Below are 17,253 nucleotides of genomic sequence, written 5' to 3'. Positions count from 1 at the left end.
GTGTGTGTATATATATATATGTATATATAACATATATATATATAACATATATAACATATATATTTTTTCTCCTACAAAAAAGCAAGGCAATAATAAATCATCATAACAGTAATCTCTCAGAGGAGTAAGGAATCTTTGAATGTTCTATGTTTTAAAGTTGGTAGTGAATTCACTGCTTCTCATTTTATTATTATACTTATACTTTACATATATGTTATATACTCTTCCATATACATGAAATTATTAATTTTAGAAAAAAACGCACTTAATTTCAGTTTGGTTGTAAATGTCTCAAATTCTTCTTCTAAAATAATTAGTGGATAAGATACCTATACGAAATAGAAATATCAAGACATAAATCTTTCCTTAAGTGGAAAAAGAATTGAATAAAACATGAAGGAGGGGGGAAATGAGGAAAAAAACCTACTGTATAAAATAACCCTTAGGATAAAGCCAAACTAAAAATGTCACTTTCAAAAGACCTCACATATTACAATTTAATATGGTAGAATATATAAGGGGGTTGGGAGAGATTAAAGCATTAAAACAGTTCTGGAATCAGTTAGATGGTCTGTACTCTTTGCCTCACCTTCCCTTCTTTCTCTGTGTGCAAACTAGAAAAGTCTCTTCCCTCACATAGGGCCAAACTAGCACTGCAATGACCATTTATTGTGTGTATATTGCATGGTGGTCACTGTCTGTGCCGTTGGGCATGAGGAGATAACAAAGGTCTTGGCCGTGAGGAGGCTTTTCTGATGAAAGAAAATAAGCTCAAATTTCAGCAAGTTAGGGGTTAGAAATAATTTAGTGACTCCAAGGATGATTGAAATTGTAATACTCTGTCTGGCATGGACATAGACTACCAAACATGTCTGTGTCCCTACAGTTACCAGCCTCTTTGCAGTCAGATGGGACTGTGTGACTGACTCTGGTCTATGAACCATGAGTGGAAATGATGTGACTCACCTGAAGCCAGAGCATTAGAGAGCCACGTGTGACCGTCCAGCTCCTCTCTTTGCCTGACCTAGACACTTGGAAACTATGCGTTGAGACAGCAGCATCCCAAGATCAAAGTTACCTGCATTACTGAATCAGCACAGGGAGCACAGCTGCCTGACCTGTTGGGGACTTTACACAGCAAGAAATCAAGTCTTGTTGTGTCAAGTCATTGGGATACCAGGGCCTGTTACTGCCACTTAACTTAGCATTTTGTATACATATAGCTAAAAGGACTAAAATCCTTCTGAGGACTGATGCAAGGACATACACTTACATACGTGGAAAGAATTGGATGCCTAGATTAAGAGAGAAGAACTATGTGGTCTCCAAAAACCTCCCCTGGTAACTTACCTCAGAATTACAATAGGTAAAACATATATAAGAACACAGCCTTACTTCACAGCTTTGCCACTGGTTGGGGATATTTGGTCGAAACTTCTGGTCACAAACAACCTTCCTCATTTCCTCTATTGATGGATCTGAAGGCACCATGTCATAATAAGGCAACTGGTACTCCTCAACAATTCCTATAAGAAATTTGCATGATAAATTTCCTAGTGTGAATAATAAACAAAGATGCTTATTTCCAAAGACAACCAATTATGTCTTCTAGGTACAAGGGGCACCCTGGGAAACTGGAAAGTCAGGTTTAATAAAATTTTGTGTCACTATGAAACCAAAGATACAGGTATTAAGCGCTCAGCTGAATAATTATTATGTAAGTTTATAAAATTTATATTATGAAAATGTATATAATTTTGATAATTACATATATCTTATATAAAACAAACATTTATTTTATGAAGTATATAATTTTGACAATTACATATTGTATATTATGTATGATTTTATAGAAATACATCACATTTACAGGATTTTAACAATGATATAAATGTAAATATATAAAATATTTTACATAATTATAAAGATTATGTAAATTCTGATTTATATAAAATACCATTGTGCAATTCAAAAGTAATGCCTAATTGAAAAACTTATAGCGTGGCCTCATTGCTCTGGGAATGAAGTATGTTTTTCCATGAAATAACCTTTTCAAAACAGAATAGCTTACTCTTTTTGAAAATTGATGGGCAATCTTTTAAATGCTGTGTTTCTTACATTTGGATTATAGAAGTACCATACCTAAGAATGTGCCAAAGAAGCAGCAAAGGTACTAAATATGGACAGTTCAACATGAAGGTTCATATTAAAAGAGTCTCAAATACAAAGACCTGATCTAAATTATCAGAATATTACTTGAAATTGATAATTTCCTTATAAAATTGTTTTAACTATAGTACTTTTAATGTAAAATATTTAAGATGTGCCCTAAAAAATTACTATTTCAATAGTTGAAGAAAATTTAAAGACAATGACCTAAAAGCACATCTAGACAATTATTAATATGAATTAAAAAAAATTGTTACAAACATGTTTGAGTCATGCTTTTTACCACACACTGTCCTAAGCCCTTTACATGTTTTAACTAATTATTTCTCAAATCCACAGACTAAAAGAGGAACCATATTATCCCTACTCTATAGAAGGAGGAAATTGAGGCACAAAGAGTCATAAGTTTGGTAAAGGTCATAGAGCTAGTAAGTGGCAGATCTGGAACTCAATCCCAGGCTCCAAAATCCTATTGTAATTTTATTGCTTCTATAAATAGCTTCATCTTCCTGAATGGTGTACTATTTCATCTGTGAATAAAAGGGGGAAAATTATGTTTTCTCATTCAAGTATAATTTTAACCTTGGAAGCTTAAAAATTTTTTTTACTCATTTGAAAAAAATGAGATTAGCGTAATGCAAAATGACATCAATGTGAAATATAAAAACTGAAGTTGGTTTGATAATGACAGTTGTTTTATTGAATGTTTACTATAAGCATGCTCTATATTAATTAATTAATTAATTAATTAAACCAATTTGTTAGATCCTCAAAGCCCAAGGGGTCAGTTTTATGATTCATTTTACAGATGAGGAAAGTGAGACCAAGTAACTTGCCTAAAGTCAGACATTCAGGAATTTGCTAAACCACAGCTTAGTTTTAAGTCTTTCTCCCTTGAAAGTGAAAACTCTAATCCATTTTCTAACAGTAGTTAACTTTTCTCCACTGAGGCCACAACTCCCTCAGACTGCATTTGTAGGGTTTCATCCTTTCAAACTCTCTTCCTCTCATTATTAATCTCTGAACTGCTAGGAGCATTGAGTCAGGAAGTTAGTCTATGCTCACCTCTGCCCACCATCGCTTTCTCTCTTCCACATGCATTATCACAGGGGGAAAAACAAAACAAAACAGGAAAAGCCTGAAAGCTAGAAGTCTTCAACTCCTATGGCTCTTGTTAAGTCATTTAACATCTTTGGGTTTAATTTCTGGTATAAAGTAGGGATATAGCAGGTGCCTGGGTGGCTCAGTCGGTTAAGTGTCTGACTTCAGCTCAGGTCATGATCTCACAGTTCGTGGGTTCGAGCCCAGGTCAGGCTCTGTGCTGACAGCTCAGAGCCTGGATTCTGTTTCAGATTCTGTGTCTCCCTCTCTCTGCCCTTGCCCTGCTCACGCTCTGTCTCTGTCTCAAAAATAAATAAACACTAAGAAAAAAAAATTTTAAGTAGGGATACAGCTAACTGCATACAAACTGAAGAAAATTTTCAAGTGCTGTGCAAAATATCATTAAGAAAATCAGAATTATCAGGAGAAATGTCACTCCCACCTAAGCCGTAATCACAATATAAAATCAGCATTATACGTAGGATGCTCCACTTTTGCCAATGGAAAGCTATCCCTAAAAGGTAGTCTCTTAAATTTTAAAAAATGATTCAATATTGTGCTTAGAAAATAATACATACAAAATCATATCTTATATTCAAAGCATCAAGGAAAGACAGATACAAAATTATCCCCAACATCTTACCTCCAACTGAACACCTTCGGGCTATTTCCCAATAAACCAGACCAACAGAATAGATGTCAGCTCGTTTGAAGGACTCGAAGATATTCACATTCATAGTATCATCAAGCATTTCAGGAGCCATATACCTTGAAAAACATGCACATTTCAGATTCTGTGTATGACTTTACAGCAATCCAGTAAAATACAATCTTAATAAATCCTGTCACAAAATATAAATTAGGATAGCTTACATCATTTTTAAAAGTAGATCTAAGTCACTGTAATAAATTAAATTTAAATAATACAGTTATTGAATGAACCATAATTAAAAAAAATTTTAAATAAAACCAGAGGTCATCCTATTCAGTGTCAAAGCACAAGTGCCAGGAGCCAAATGACTTGGAAAAAAAAGCTAGAGGGAAATTCAGTAAACAAAGCACTCAAGAGGAAAGAGGGAACTCAACTCCCACCAACAAATGTTGCCATGTAAAGCTCCTTGAGGGCAAGAAGCATCTCTTATTCATGGTGGGCCCAGGACAATAACGCAGTGCTCAGCAGCATACCCTAAATACCTTCTAAGAATGAACAATTTTATTTTATACTGGTTTCAAAAAATATATACACAATATACATTGGCTACAAGAAAATTACAACCTTGTTTGAATAAAACTAAACAAAAGATATCTACAGGCCACGGGACCTGACTGAGTCTAGCTGTCCTAGGGAGATTTTGATGATTTCCCAAAATATTAAGATCAGGGTGCAGTACTCTCCCAAACTCTTAAAAGTTTTAGATCCTCTTAAGGAATCCAGCATCCAAGGCTTCCCTGGGGGTCCCTAATGTGGAGACTGTCATATGGGCAAGCTGAAGTTTGCTTTTCAGAGGGAAAAGAAGAAAGGTCCCATAGGGCCGCCTGGTTTGAACAAACTGCCCTGAAGTGTTCCTGGGGCCTCATTAAATTCTAGGGAGCCAAGAGAAGAGCTCAGAGTGATGGGCTTGGAATCTCCAATCTGGCTTGGAGGCCAACTGAACCAGAAATTCCCTACTCGCAAGATCCTTTAACAACTCCAGGAAAATGTTTTGGTCGTTTCTGATTTCAAGGTCAAGAACCCAGGAATTATACCAAAGGAGCATGAGGCTGATGTTCAAATAAAAGGAAATGGAAGTATGCTGGCTACAGGCTGGCCAGAACAAGAAAACATCAGAAATCTCACTCCCAACGGGCCTGTCGTAATACATATGCAGTATGTTCTGTTTATCTCGTTCTTGTCCTGAACCTTCAGAGATTCTGTTCCCTGAACGTGGGAAATATGTCCAAACCCCTATTATTTTAATATACATCAGTTTGGGAGACTTAAGGATAAGTACAATTACAGGTAAATACAAAAACTGTTACACGTCCTTAAATACTAAGGGAGTACAATAGCACATGTATGTATTTATTTAGAGTCCCTCACTTACCTTGCTCAATATACTGATTCTACATCTCTTGTTTAGAACCTGAAAAAATAGATCTAGCCCTGAGTTTCAGTGCATTTATAAGTATAAAGGCTTTGGAGGAGCTATATACTGATGACATGTTTTTCCTCCTATCCCTAGGAAAATGTATTCTCAGAAAGTGGCACACGAAAAATAATGTATCACCATCTCTTCCACCATCCCTAACTACTGGATTCCTTACCCAAATGACTACTGTCTATACAACTAAAATGCCAACTGTCCCTGCTTTATAAGCATTATGCCACTGACTTCTCAATGACCCACAGAAGACTTCTTGCTTTCTTGGGCCTAATGATTTTCCATTCAGACCACTCGCCACCAAAAAAACCAAAACGCACACACACATCCCATGACTTCACGTTTGGGAGGCAGTCACATGTCTCAGGGTGCTACCAAAGCTAGTTATCTTACCTTTTGGTTCCTACTTTAGGATTCTGAGGTATGTCAATAGTGTTCAGTACTGAATCATGCTTCACAGCCAACCCTAAGTCCGCTATGGCACACGTTTCACACTTTTTCACTAAGATATTCTTTGATTTTATATCTCGATGAGCAATCGCAGGTTTACCTATGAAGCATAAGAAAAAAAAATACTCCTTCTTTTTGTTGTTGTTACTAAAGATTGACTCTCTCCAAAGGGAATCACGTTGAAGACCTGGCTCAAATGTCACCTCCTAAGACAAGTCTTGCCTGACCACACATCCCACATCCCCAGTCATTCTCCACAGAGTACCTCGTTTTGCCTTCTTCAGAACCCTTATTACTGGCTATATTGTTCATTCCCATGTGTGTCTATCTGTCTTTCCCAACTAGACTGTAAGCTGCCTAAAGGCCTGTGTCTTGCTCATCCGCAAGCCTCTGATGCTCAGAACACTTGTTGGCACTTGGGGTGGCCACTAATAAATTTTTGTTGAATGAACAGGGAAAGAATTGGCATCGCTACAACTATGTAAGAATATAGCAAATATTCTCTTACAAACATGTTTCAAACTTTTACTACCCTACACCAGCGGTTCTCAAATGTGACCCTAAAATCCCTGGGAGTCTTTGAGTCTCTTTTCTGAATACATATCTGTGTGATATTACCTTTTCTTCACATACTTCAACCAAAACAACATATCGGAACCAAGTGAATGAAGAACATGCATGAGAATCCAGACATTAAGTCAGACAAGAAGGAGATTTGCAAAAATGTAAAACAAAACCATTATTTTCACTAGATATGGTTTTTGTATTACAAAAAAAGGATGCAATTTTTTTAAAAGATGTAAATTTTTGAAACGTATTTCACATTTAATCGGTTAATTAGCATTCAGTAAATTAATAAATATTTTTTACATTTCTCAATTTTAGTTCATAATATAGTAAATGTTAACAGGTAGAACCCAAATACACAAACACTTTTGGGATCCTCAGTAGTTTTTAAGAGTTTAAAGGGCCCATGAATCCAAATTAGAGAATTATTGCCCCATCCGGACTAATGACTTTCTAGAGCCAATTCTCTATTAACTCAATAAATAGTAAGGACAGTGCATATTATTTGGCCTTTGAATACATGATATGTAAATATCTTTTCAAGATCACATTACCATCTCCCATTATTTTAGTTATCAAAGGTAAATATTTAAGCTATCAATATTCTCTGAATATAGAGCATTTGCCCCCCCCCCCCCAAGTAAGATCTCCCAGGTGTATGTGCTAAATGGCAAAGCCGGAGCCACCAGTATAAAAACATTATTATGGCTAATATACACAATGGTGAGTATATAGATGAGAGTTGCCTGCATCATGATAATACCCTCAGTTTTATAAAGTACCTTAGTGCTTCTTTACATTTGATAATTGGAATAAATTAAAATACAAGGAAGCACTAAAACACAATTTGGTGTTTCCATCCTCATATTGAAGCAGAGAGAACTTAGAAAGAAAACACGTACCTTGTGTACCAACAATCTCCATATGTAAGTGGGCCAGACCACTCGCTACGGAAAGTGCCAGTTTGATCATGCCAGCCACTGTTACTACGTTTCTATTCAAATAGTCATATAAAGAGCCCAGTTCATGGTATTCAGAGACAAGCCAAAGTTGAGTCCAAGTTCCATTATCTAAATGGAAAAAAAATCATTTTGTTGCATTAAAAATCACTGTATTATGTTAAGGAAGAAACCAAAGGCTTTTAGCAAATGTCAGTATTGAAAATAAATCTGTATTGTTAACAAAGGAAAGTTAATTACTTTAGTGATGATACTGACAGTCCAAGTTAGTTCAGTAAAATTTCTCACTGAATCCCTGAAGATGTTGATATAATAAAACCTGTTATACATACTGTAGCTATAGGAAGCTGTGAGAGTAATTATGATAAGTGAACAAGTTCTTTCTTATTCTCTCCATACATTGATAACACCACATTATAGGAAAAACTACTGACAGATGCTCTTAGGCTCAGTGTTGTGCTATAAATCACTCTGAGCTTTTAAGAAAGATTTTTCCAATAAAAACCAGAAATGCAACAAATGTACACAAAGTATTATCACTATAATAAAAGCCCGAAAATTCTGAGAATGTTCATGTTGTTCAATTTTCAAAATATGAAGTTGATTTTCCCCAAATGCTTACATTAAGAGCCAGTTATGAAACATTTTCAAATAATTTACTTCATCTAACCAAAAGGTAATCCAGCTTATGAAATATTTTTAGCAGAACAGAAATTAGCTTAAAACTTCTGTAGGTATTAGAGTCCCTAGAGTTAGTTTTAGCTTTTGGAATGGAGACTACAACAGCCCTGGGAAGCCCTGACCAGTTCTGATGCTCAGAGAAGGAAGCCATAATAAACATTTGCTCCGGACTTTTCCTATTAAATGCTTTATTTACAAAAGCTAACTCTTAATCCAAATATTTAATTTCCAAATCCGGGTAGCGATAAAATTTCCTAGGAATACAAAAATCAACATAACGTGATAAAGCTCAGTAATAAACTGACCATGAATAAAACTAATCCTTACTCCTACCCCTCTCTCTGCTCAACGCCAATGGCTACCTTTGTCCTCTCACATTAACATCTTTGTCAGAGAGTTGACTAACCAATGGAACTGTAAGTACCACAAAAGATTTAGAAATGAGGATGAAAGCGATGTTAGAGGTCATTTGAAAGCATGCACAAAGCCACTGATTAATAAGCCAGTGACAGGTAGACCAGTTAAACTGAAGAAGGAGACCATCAGGGATGATGTCTTTTGGGCCTATTGTTTTTTATAATCAAATAAACATTATGATTAAATTAGACCCATCAAGATGATCCATATAACTAAAGTCATTACTGCTTTGACAACAATGCTAATTAATCTAATCAGTAGGTATGCTTCAACTCAATCTTAGGAAGGAAAAGTTCTTAGCTCACTAAGAAATGTCTCATTTTCAATAGTCTGGATATATTTTCAAAGTATATGTAGTTGAGAATTTGGAAAGAACATCTTTCTTTTTAAAGCTCATCTTGGCTTTACTCAGTCTATACCTACCCACATGAAAAAACACAAACCATCAGCAAACACAATTGCTACCAAAATGTACAATAACTCCAGGCCTCTCTTATGTCATCTAATTAATAACAATAAAGCTTATAATAGATCAAAATAACCATAGATTTTAATTTCCATAGGTAATGGTGAGTCCCTGATACCCGTAGATCATCTGGTTTTTAGATAGATGTTACAATCTCTACCTCACCAAAGTTCTTCATGAATATTACTGATTCAGATCAAAAACATTGAGGGGGTCAACTTTTGCTTCCCTTTGTGCCTTGTCTCCCTTTATTAAGGGAACTAATGTACAGTTAGGTGACTAAAATCTATGCAAAAAGAAGAAAGTACAGGTAACTCACAAACTTTATACCCAGTCCCTGATTACTCAGGGATTTACACCATATTTGCCAAATACGGATTTAAATACCAGGACACTGATGTTCTGCCTTGCTCCTCAAAACTCAAAAAGTGATACTGTTTGGGGTTGTTGATGTTAAGCCTCAACATATAAATCATGCTCAAAGTACATTAATAGAAAATTTCACTAGAATTGATTTGCTGGCTGCCATTCTGATAATGTTCATGGAAAATTGGAATTCTGGAGTTGAAGCCTGTTCATACAGATGAGAGGTACTGTCCTAGCAAAGGTGGATATTCAGCTAGCATTCATTGGTATGTCTGTGCCAGTTATTAAAATATTGAAATATTTCTGTCCTCATCAGCTAACAGCTGCTATTCAAAATTCCAATTCCATCCCTTTGCCCTAGACACCCAAAGCAACCTCCCCCACCTCCCACCCCAACCCCTGACAAGGTGCCTCCAGATTTCTCCATGAACCAGAAAATAAGGCATAAAAGCTAGCATTGCAGGGTTCTCTCAGGACTCTGTTCCAGTTGAATCTTCTGTTCTGACTGGTCGATTCTTGTGCCATACCAGTCACCAAATACTTTAAATATCAACCTGGCTATGGCGTCATCATGATTTCATATCACTCGTCTGCCCTGCCTTTATTGTATGGATCTGTATGTTTATCTGTGGAGAAGAGGAAAAGCATTTTCTATCCTCAATAAAGAAATTAGACTAGATTTTATTAAAACAAGGACATTATTTAGTTTGATCTGATGACAGACATAACATTTTTACTTGCTGAACTAAATTAGATTGAAAATACCTTTGCTGGGGGCACCTGGGTGGCTCAGTCGGTTGAACATCCGACTTCGGCTCAGGTCATGATCTCACAGCTTGTGAGTTTGAGCCCCACATCCAGCTCTGTGCTGACAACTCAGAGCCTGGAGCCTGCTTCAGATTCTGTGTCTCCCTCTTTCTCTGCCCCTCCCCCTCTTGTGCTTTCTCTCTCTCTCTCTCTCTCTCAAAATAAATAAACATTAAATCAAAAAAAAATTAAAAAAAAAAAAAGAATATACCTTTGTTGTCAGCAGCTATGAAACCAAGTATGTTCTCATGTCTCAGCATAACCGTCTGGTAAATTTCTGCCTCACGAAACCAAGATCTTTCATCTCTGGAGGAGAATATTTTTACAGCCACATCTTCCCCACACCATCTTCCATGCCAGACCTCACCAAATCTACCTTTTCCTACTATCTCCTGAAGTACGATCGTCCTTGCGATTGTTCTTTGAACCAACAGAGGTAGACCTAACCAAAGAAAAGATGAGATTGATTAAAAACAAGGGAGTGCCAGAAAAGAACCATCATAATGGCCATTATTTTCACACAAATAGGGAAACATTTAAACGCTTTAATAATTTTACTGATTTTAAAGAAACTAGCACCATTATACCAAACCTTAATGTCAAACCATTGTTCAAAGGAATACTCCAAATTCTTACTATGATTTTCTCTTCTCATATTCACAAATGAAAATTTCCTGAACATAGACTACTGCTACATATATTTGATTTTTCAGAATTGCTGCAAATCTCCCCGATTTGTCCATCAAAACCAGTCAGGTTTTAATGGTTAAAAAAATATGCCGTTAGCCTCTGAAATGAAATGTGTTGCTTCTAGTACAACTGGGGAAGCAGAAGAACTTTCTGTGTAAAACTGCAAAGTGAAGAATAAAATTCAATAATCAAAGGAGGTAATCATGTTACACTAAAAGTGAGGTATAGTCATAGAAAATATCAAATGGATATTCTGTGAACAAAAAAAAAAAATTCAAAGAAAATATATTCTGAGTGTATGTAAAAAGTTCAGGTTCTTTGAACTAATAACCCTATGCCTAGAATTCTTTCTTAAAGATTTAACTGCAAAATGCAGAAATATTTATGTCAAAATATTTAATATGTTATTGTTTATAGGAAATAGAAGGAAAAATATCAGATAATAGAAAAATTGTTAAACATTGTACAGAGATTAAGAGAACAGATAACAAAGACCTGCGTTCAAATTTCAGCTGTGCAACATAACCACCAGCAAGTAATTGAACTTCTCTGAGCTTCAACTTCCTTATCTAAAAAACAGGGGCTATGGAGGGATTACTCCACAGGGGTAATCCAAGAATCAATAATCATGTTAAGCACCCAGCATAATATCTGGTATGTTAAGTGATCAATAATGGCTAGGCCTTAATATTCTGAGAACGGATTACTGAGAGCAAGTGATAATGATGCTGCTTATGAGGTATTTCTTAATGACATGCGAAAACACTTCTGCGATAACGTTAAATGAAAATAGCGCAGTAAATTCTATCCATCTAAATGAGCGTACCTAGCTATTCAAAATAGGCACCGGAAAAAGGCTAAAAAGGAAATCTATTAAATACTCTGATGGTTATTTCTATTTAGTGGAATCGGGGTGAATTGTGACATTCTTCCGTCTAACATACATTTTCTTAATTTCCACAATGGGTACTTACTACAATTATAATTAGAGGAAAATAGTTAAAGAGGTTACAGTACAAGCGTACTCTGGAAAGTCATGTTTAGTTATTATTGTAGTGGGATGGCTCGGAACCTCTCACTGCAACAGCTCTCTGAGCTCTGCAGGCTTCGGCCTCTGCTCCTGAAATGTGCCACGGTTTATTCAGATGTTCTCATCCTCGTGAGAACCACCCACTGTGGCTAAACAAGCACAGACTATAAGGTGGCTATTATGGGTCTTAACAATTAGTCACGGAGCCCCACGGTGAGCAAGTTCTGAGATCGTCTAGTCCAACTTTATCAATTTAGAGATGAGAAAATCAGGGCCCCACAATAGTCGAAGACTTGCCCAGAACTAGGCCATAGTGGGAGGCAGAGCTACAACTAAAACACGGGTCTTCAGTCCAAACTCTTGCTCTCACCATTCAGTGGATACCACCCCCACCCCCAGCCCTCTCCTGCTGGGAAGACTTCCAGCAGCAAACTATAAAGGCTGTTTTTGTAGACTACAGTCAATTTTACTACTTGGCCACACAATAAAAGTTGTACTGACAATTAGCAGGCCAAATTTCAATCTCAAACTCTCTCCTCCCTCTCCCATCTTGCACACACACACTCGCAAAAACATCACATCAGAGCTAGATAAGCCTGTGTTTTCAAACCGCAAATTGATCAAGTGCATGACCAATGCCCCAGACCATGGGCAAAGTAAGAGAACATCATCTAAGGTACTCAGCACGGCAATTAAGCTGAGACACTAAAACTCGGTGAAAGTTGCTTTGGTATCTTTCAAGGCAACCATTCCAAACAATCTAGTTCTGCTTATACGCTTAGAAATTTCATTAGAAGAAACATGGACTCCGCTTCTCCATGTAGGTTCATTTTACTCTTCTTTTGTTTTTTTAAACCAGCCTTTGTAGAAGCTGCTGCCTATCTGATGGAAAGGTATCTTTCAGTTATGCCACTACTCATCAGAAGTGTTATATGGGGAGAGGAAAGCAGCAATGTGCCCAGACTCTTAGAAGCCACCTGAGACACAACCCGTTCTCAGAAAGTCCCACAGAACATCGGTCCACTTGCCTCTTAGGTATTCTATCTCTTTGAAATGTGTCCCTGACCCGGTCAGGGATAAGTTTCATGATTTTGGTTTCTCAACATCTAACAAAACTGCCTTTGCCTAACATTTGCTGGCCAATTAAGAAAAGCAAAGGGGAAGCAGAACCACCTGATTTCCTCTCAGTGAATGAGTTTTCATGATGGAGGCATTGCTGCAGCTGGACCCATTCTCTCTGATTACCAAAGGCATTTTTAGCCAGTGCTCACTGCCAAATGTATGTATCTGACTTGGAGAGAAAGTGCCTAAAACTCTTTCAAACTGGTCATTTAAAAAAATCATCCCTGCTTGGGTATATTTACAGCTTTCTTTTTAAGAAAGATCTTAGAACATCCTGGGACACCTGGGTGGCTCAGTTGGTTAAGCGTCTGACTCTTGATTTCAGCTCGGGTCATGATCTCACGGTTCGCGAGTTCAAGCTCCACATCGGGCTCTGTGCTAGCTGAGGGGAGCCTACTTGGGATTCTCCCTCTCTCCCTCTCTCTCTGCCCCTCCCCTGCTCGCTCTTGCTCTCTCTAAAATGAATAAACTTTAAAAAAAGATCTTAGAATAATATAGAGACAAGAGCCCAACAGTTAATAAATCCAGATTTAGGTTTAACGATGCACAAAAACACCACAAATCTTAATTTTTTACTTCATGTCCTGACTCATGATTAGTTTCTTAAACTAAATATCCAGTCTCCAGTTATAACATCACTATTAATTTTATTTGAAAGGGACGTTCTTAGTCATCTTAAATATATTCCAGGAGTAGCTCTAAAATACACATTTCTATTTAACATCTTCAACTGAACTGAAGTTTTGGGGGGGGATATTAAATAGGAGGTTATTTAATCACTTGAACCTTATAAAGATATTATATAAGGTTTCAAGGAACTGGGTACAAATCAGAGCTCTCTGTGCTCATACTTTGTGCCTAGAATGGCACCAGTGCTCAGGAAATTAGGGAACAATAGTCCCCAGGATGTAATAGGGAGGACTGAGTACCAATTCTGGACAGTTTTACTTTTAAAGGAAGAATGCCAGCTTTCTATGCAAGAATTTAATTTGGATTTTAGTTCTATAAACTTTGCAGTTTGGAGACAGTTCTTTCCAATATTCCTCCTTTGAAAACATGCTATCTAATTTATGCAGGGATGGCATAAACACTGAGACCCTGTTCAATGAGAGAGCAGGCAGTCTTGCCCTCAGAAGCAACAAACTGTGTGCGCTCTCTGGATGACATAATTAGGCCTCTCTTTTCTGGACTCTGGTGAGCCTAAAGCTGCTTCATGTTAAATACGGATGCTCATACAGATGCTACCGCCACTCTGTCGTCTGCCCTTGTTAATCGTGCCACGCTCCTAAAGGCCATGGGCTGGGGAGTTTCTCAAAGTCCGCTTGGGGGAATCATCCTTAATGATTCTTCCAAAGCAAGAGGGGATCCAGGGCCTTCTGAGGTGACCCACCTCGGCTCACCCCAGTTCACATGTCTGCAGTACCACATGCCCTCAGGATTCCTGGATGTACACATGAGGAAAGGCCAGATTAGAGAGTCTGTTATTACGGAGGAGTCTGCTCTGTCACCAGAAACCCAAAATGCCCTCATATGGTTTGTGCTATGAAAAAGGCTCAGTTAGGCCATAAAATAGCCTCGTATTTTGAATGGCTTCACCAGGGGTTCTGGAGTTCCATTCAAGAGGAATAGAGTTATCATCTCACCTCGGCAACAGCCAGCAGAGGAGTGCTGTGCTGTTCCCTATCATCTCTGTTTCTATGCTTTTAGAACACATTCTTGATTTTGATTTCAGGTCAGCTCTCTGTTCACACACACATCCCAGGGGATGCTGCAGATTCCGAAGACTTTCATAACCACGAGCAAGGGCACTCTAAGAATACCACTTTGCACAACTAACATCTTTCCCCCAGAACCCAATTCCTTAAGTACAGTAACGTTTGTGCCCATGAAACATTACTAAGAGAGCCACAATGATTATCACCAACCATAACGGAGGCAGGGGGGAGAAGAGAAATTCTTTCTTGCTTCAAAAAATAAGTTGTGAAGGAATATAAAAGTGAGACTCGGAACACCTAAAGGCAGACAAGGCAACTGAGAAGACTTAACTCTTTCAGCCGTGATGTTTTTTTCTCTTCATCAAATCCTAAAACAGGTTTCTATACCAGAACTTACCAGGTACCACGCTGAGCACTCTAAATGATGCAATTCATAATACTGGGGCCCTTTTCTACAGGTTAGAAATTGTTTTGATTTATTTTTAAATGTGAGTTTTCTTACTGCAAAATGGACAGGGGGCACATACCAGAGCCAGAGCCAGAGGCCGTCACATCGTATATCAGATCTTTTAGAGTTTTTCCAGCATTTACCAGATTGCACTCAGAGAGGGGTTCCTCCACATTCTGTCTCTTTTTCTTCCTGTCTGTGCACTGGCGACCTTGGCACGCCCATATCATCAGCGCCGCTGCCATGGACAGGAGGCAAACTGGCACAGTAATAACAACGGTCAGCTCCATGGGTCCGAGTTTTGGGGCATTTGGAGATGCTTCAGTTAAAAAAGAAAGAACACGACCATAAATCAACCCATTTAAGATACTCTAGAAATTGTAACCAGGATCACCAAAATTTCGCATCGTTGATGTGGAGCTACCCAGCACACCAGAGTTAGGATCGAGATGGGATCCAGATGGGATCCCAGATGGGATCCAGATGGGAGCCAGAGTTAGGATCGTGGAAAGCACCAGCACACGGGAGCCCTTTTCAATCCTCCAAGGCATTTGCCATGTTTCTACTATCTTCTCCCCATTTCTCAGCGGTCCATCCTTGGAGCACGTTCATTCACTCATACCCCAAATAATTACCGAGCTCTTTCAATAGCTCTTGCCACCGTTCCAGGTGCTGGAGATACAGCGGTGCGCGGCAGCCAAATCCTTCCTCTGGAGCTGCTTATGTTCCCACACGCCCACTGAACAGATGGATGTGCGACAAGAGGCCTTACGCGTGCTATGATGAAGCAGAGACGCACGCGCGTGACGCGGCGATGCCCCTTGCGGCAGAGTGCTCCTGGAGGCCGCTCTGGGAGGCGACAGGGAGCAACGCCCGGAGGGTCTCCGCGAGCCGCGCGCCAGGCAACGTGAAAGCAAGTGTACAAGACCCCGAGATGAGGCCCATTCGGGCTGCTCAGGCACAACCCGTGCCTGGAGGGCAGTGAGCGGGGAGGAAGGCAGAAGAGAGCGAGGCAACCAAGACAAAAGAGCCTGTGGGGTCTGGTAGGCTAAGCGAAGGGCTGTGAATTCTATTCCAAGTAGGAGCTGTCGCAGGACTTGGAGGAGGCGAACTACGGGATCTAAGGTTCATTCTGCGTGGCCGCAGAGGGTCACAGGAGTAAAAAAGCGAAGAGACAGAGGGAGGGGCCCGATGCAGTCATCCAGGCGCGATGGTCTTGGCTGAACCTTAGCTGAAATAGTAGGACTTCCTTCTGGGTCGTGGTTCATCCTCCACCCTTTTGCTGTTGTTTTAATCCCTGGGTTGTATCACCACCTGGCACATTATATATGCTTAACCGACTGAGCCACCCAGGCACCTGGCCACATCATATATATATTTATTTATTATTCAATTCCCTCCAAAGAACGCATGCTTCGTGAGGGAAAGAATTTTGCCTGCTTTGGTCTCAACTCTATCCCCAGTGTTGACAACTGGAGACGACGAATAGATCTTCAAATGGTGGAACCGCTAAAAGTTCTACTAGTTTGTTCTTAGTAAGCAAAGGATAAGGTTTTTAGTTTTAGAAAAATAAACATGATCATTGAAACCAAGTAACATAAAGGGTGTAATCAAATTTGTGACTCTCCTGTTAAAACACAGACAGCCAATTTTTCCAAAGTTCATCTTGCATTTAAGAAATCTTTTTAATTTAGGGAAAATAGTGATACATTAAAAAAATCTATGATGACAGATATTTCCTGTATTTTTTCAAAGAAATTATTTTGACACCTGAAATGAGCACATAGTTCATTTTCTTTTCATTCACTAAAGACAGCCTCAGCATCAATTTAATTTCATCACTGGGTCCTATCATTAGGGATGTTGGTTTTTGTTTTTAATAAGCCTTGGGAAGTATCTGATGGGATACAGGAATAGAATTCTGGAGTCTTAGGATCTCAGACATCAAGGAGAAGTAGAAGAATGCAGACTTTGGAGAAAGAGAAGCCAAAGTGAGATGACACTTTCTCCATTTGTGGCTATAGTGCCTTGGGCAAACTGCCCCAGCTGACTAGGCATACCCAGTGAGAGGGTTGGAGAGAATGCATAGAAAGCAACGCACAGCACCTGCACCTTAGAGTCTAA

The 17,253-nt window shown here is 38.6% G+C and overlaps 1 protein-coding gene across 2 annotated transcripts in view; it reads right to left on the bottom strand.

Annotated features, from left to right (window-relative positions):
- The window catches only part of ACVR1C (activin A receptor type 1C), a 41,302-nt gene that overhangs the window by 4,765 nt on the left and 19,284 nt on the right, over nucleotides 1–17,253 (bottom strand). Inside the window, exons 1-7 of one of the 2 annotated variants that reach the window (XM_049615614.1) lie at nucleotides 15,765–15,890; nucleotides 15,209–15,448; nucleotides 10,336–10,566; nucleotides 7,331–7,498; nucleotides 5,805–5,961; nucleotides 3,914–4,038; nucleotides 1,396–1,526 (exon numbers count right to left, since the gene is read on the bottom strand). In XM_049615614.1, coding sequence (XP_049471571.1) covers nucleotides 1,396–1,526; nucleotides 3,914–4,038; nucleotides 5,805–5,961; nucleotides 7,331–7,498; nucleotides 10,336–10,566; nucleotides 15,209–15,419 — 1,023 coding nt within the window. In that variant the 5' untranslated portion in view covers nucleotides 15,420–15,448; nucleotides 15,765–15,890. Of the gene's footprint in view, nucleotides 1–1,395; nucleotides 1,527–3,913; nucleotides 4,039–5,804; nucleotides 5,962–7,330; nucleotides 7,499–10,335; nucleotides 10,567–15,208; nucleotides 15,449–15,764; nucleotides 15,891–17,253 lie in introns of those variants that run through there. The other variant, XM_049615615.1, reaches the window with a different exon arrangement.

The sequence above is a fragment of the Panthera uncia genome (genome assembly GCF_023721935.1).
Source record: "Panthera uncia isolate 11264 chromosome C1 unlocalized genomic scaffold, Puncia_PCG_1.0 HiC_scaffold_3, whole genome shotgun sequence".
Lineage (NCBI taxonomy): Eukaryota > Metazoa > Chordata > Mammalia > Carnivora > Felidae > Panthera > Panthera uncia.
This window is presented reverse-complemented; position numbering and strand designations above follow the sequence as displayed.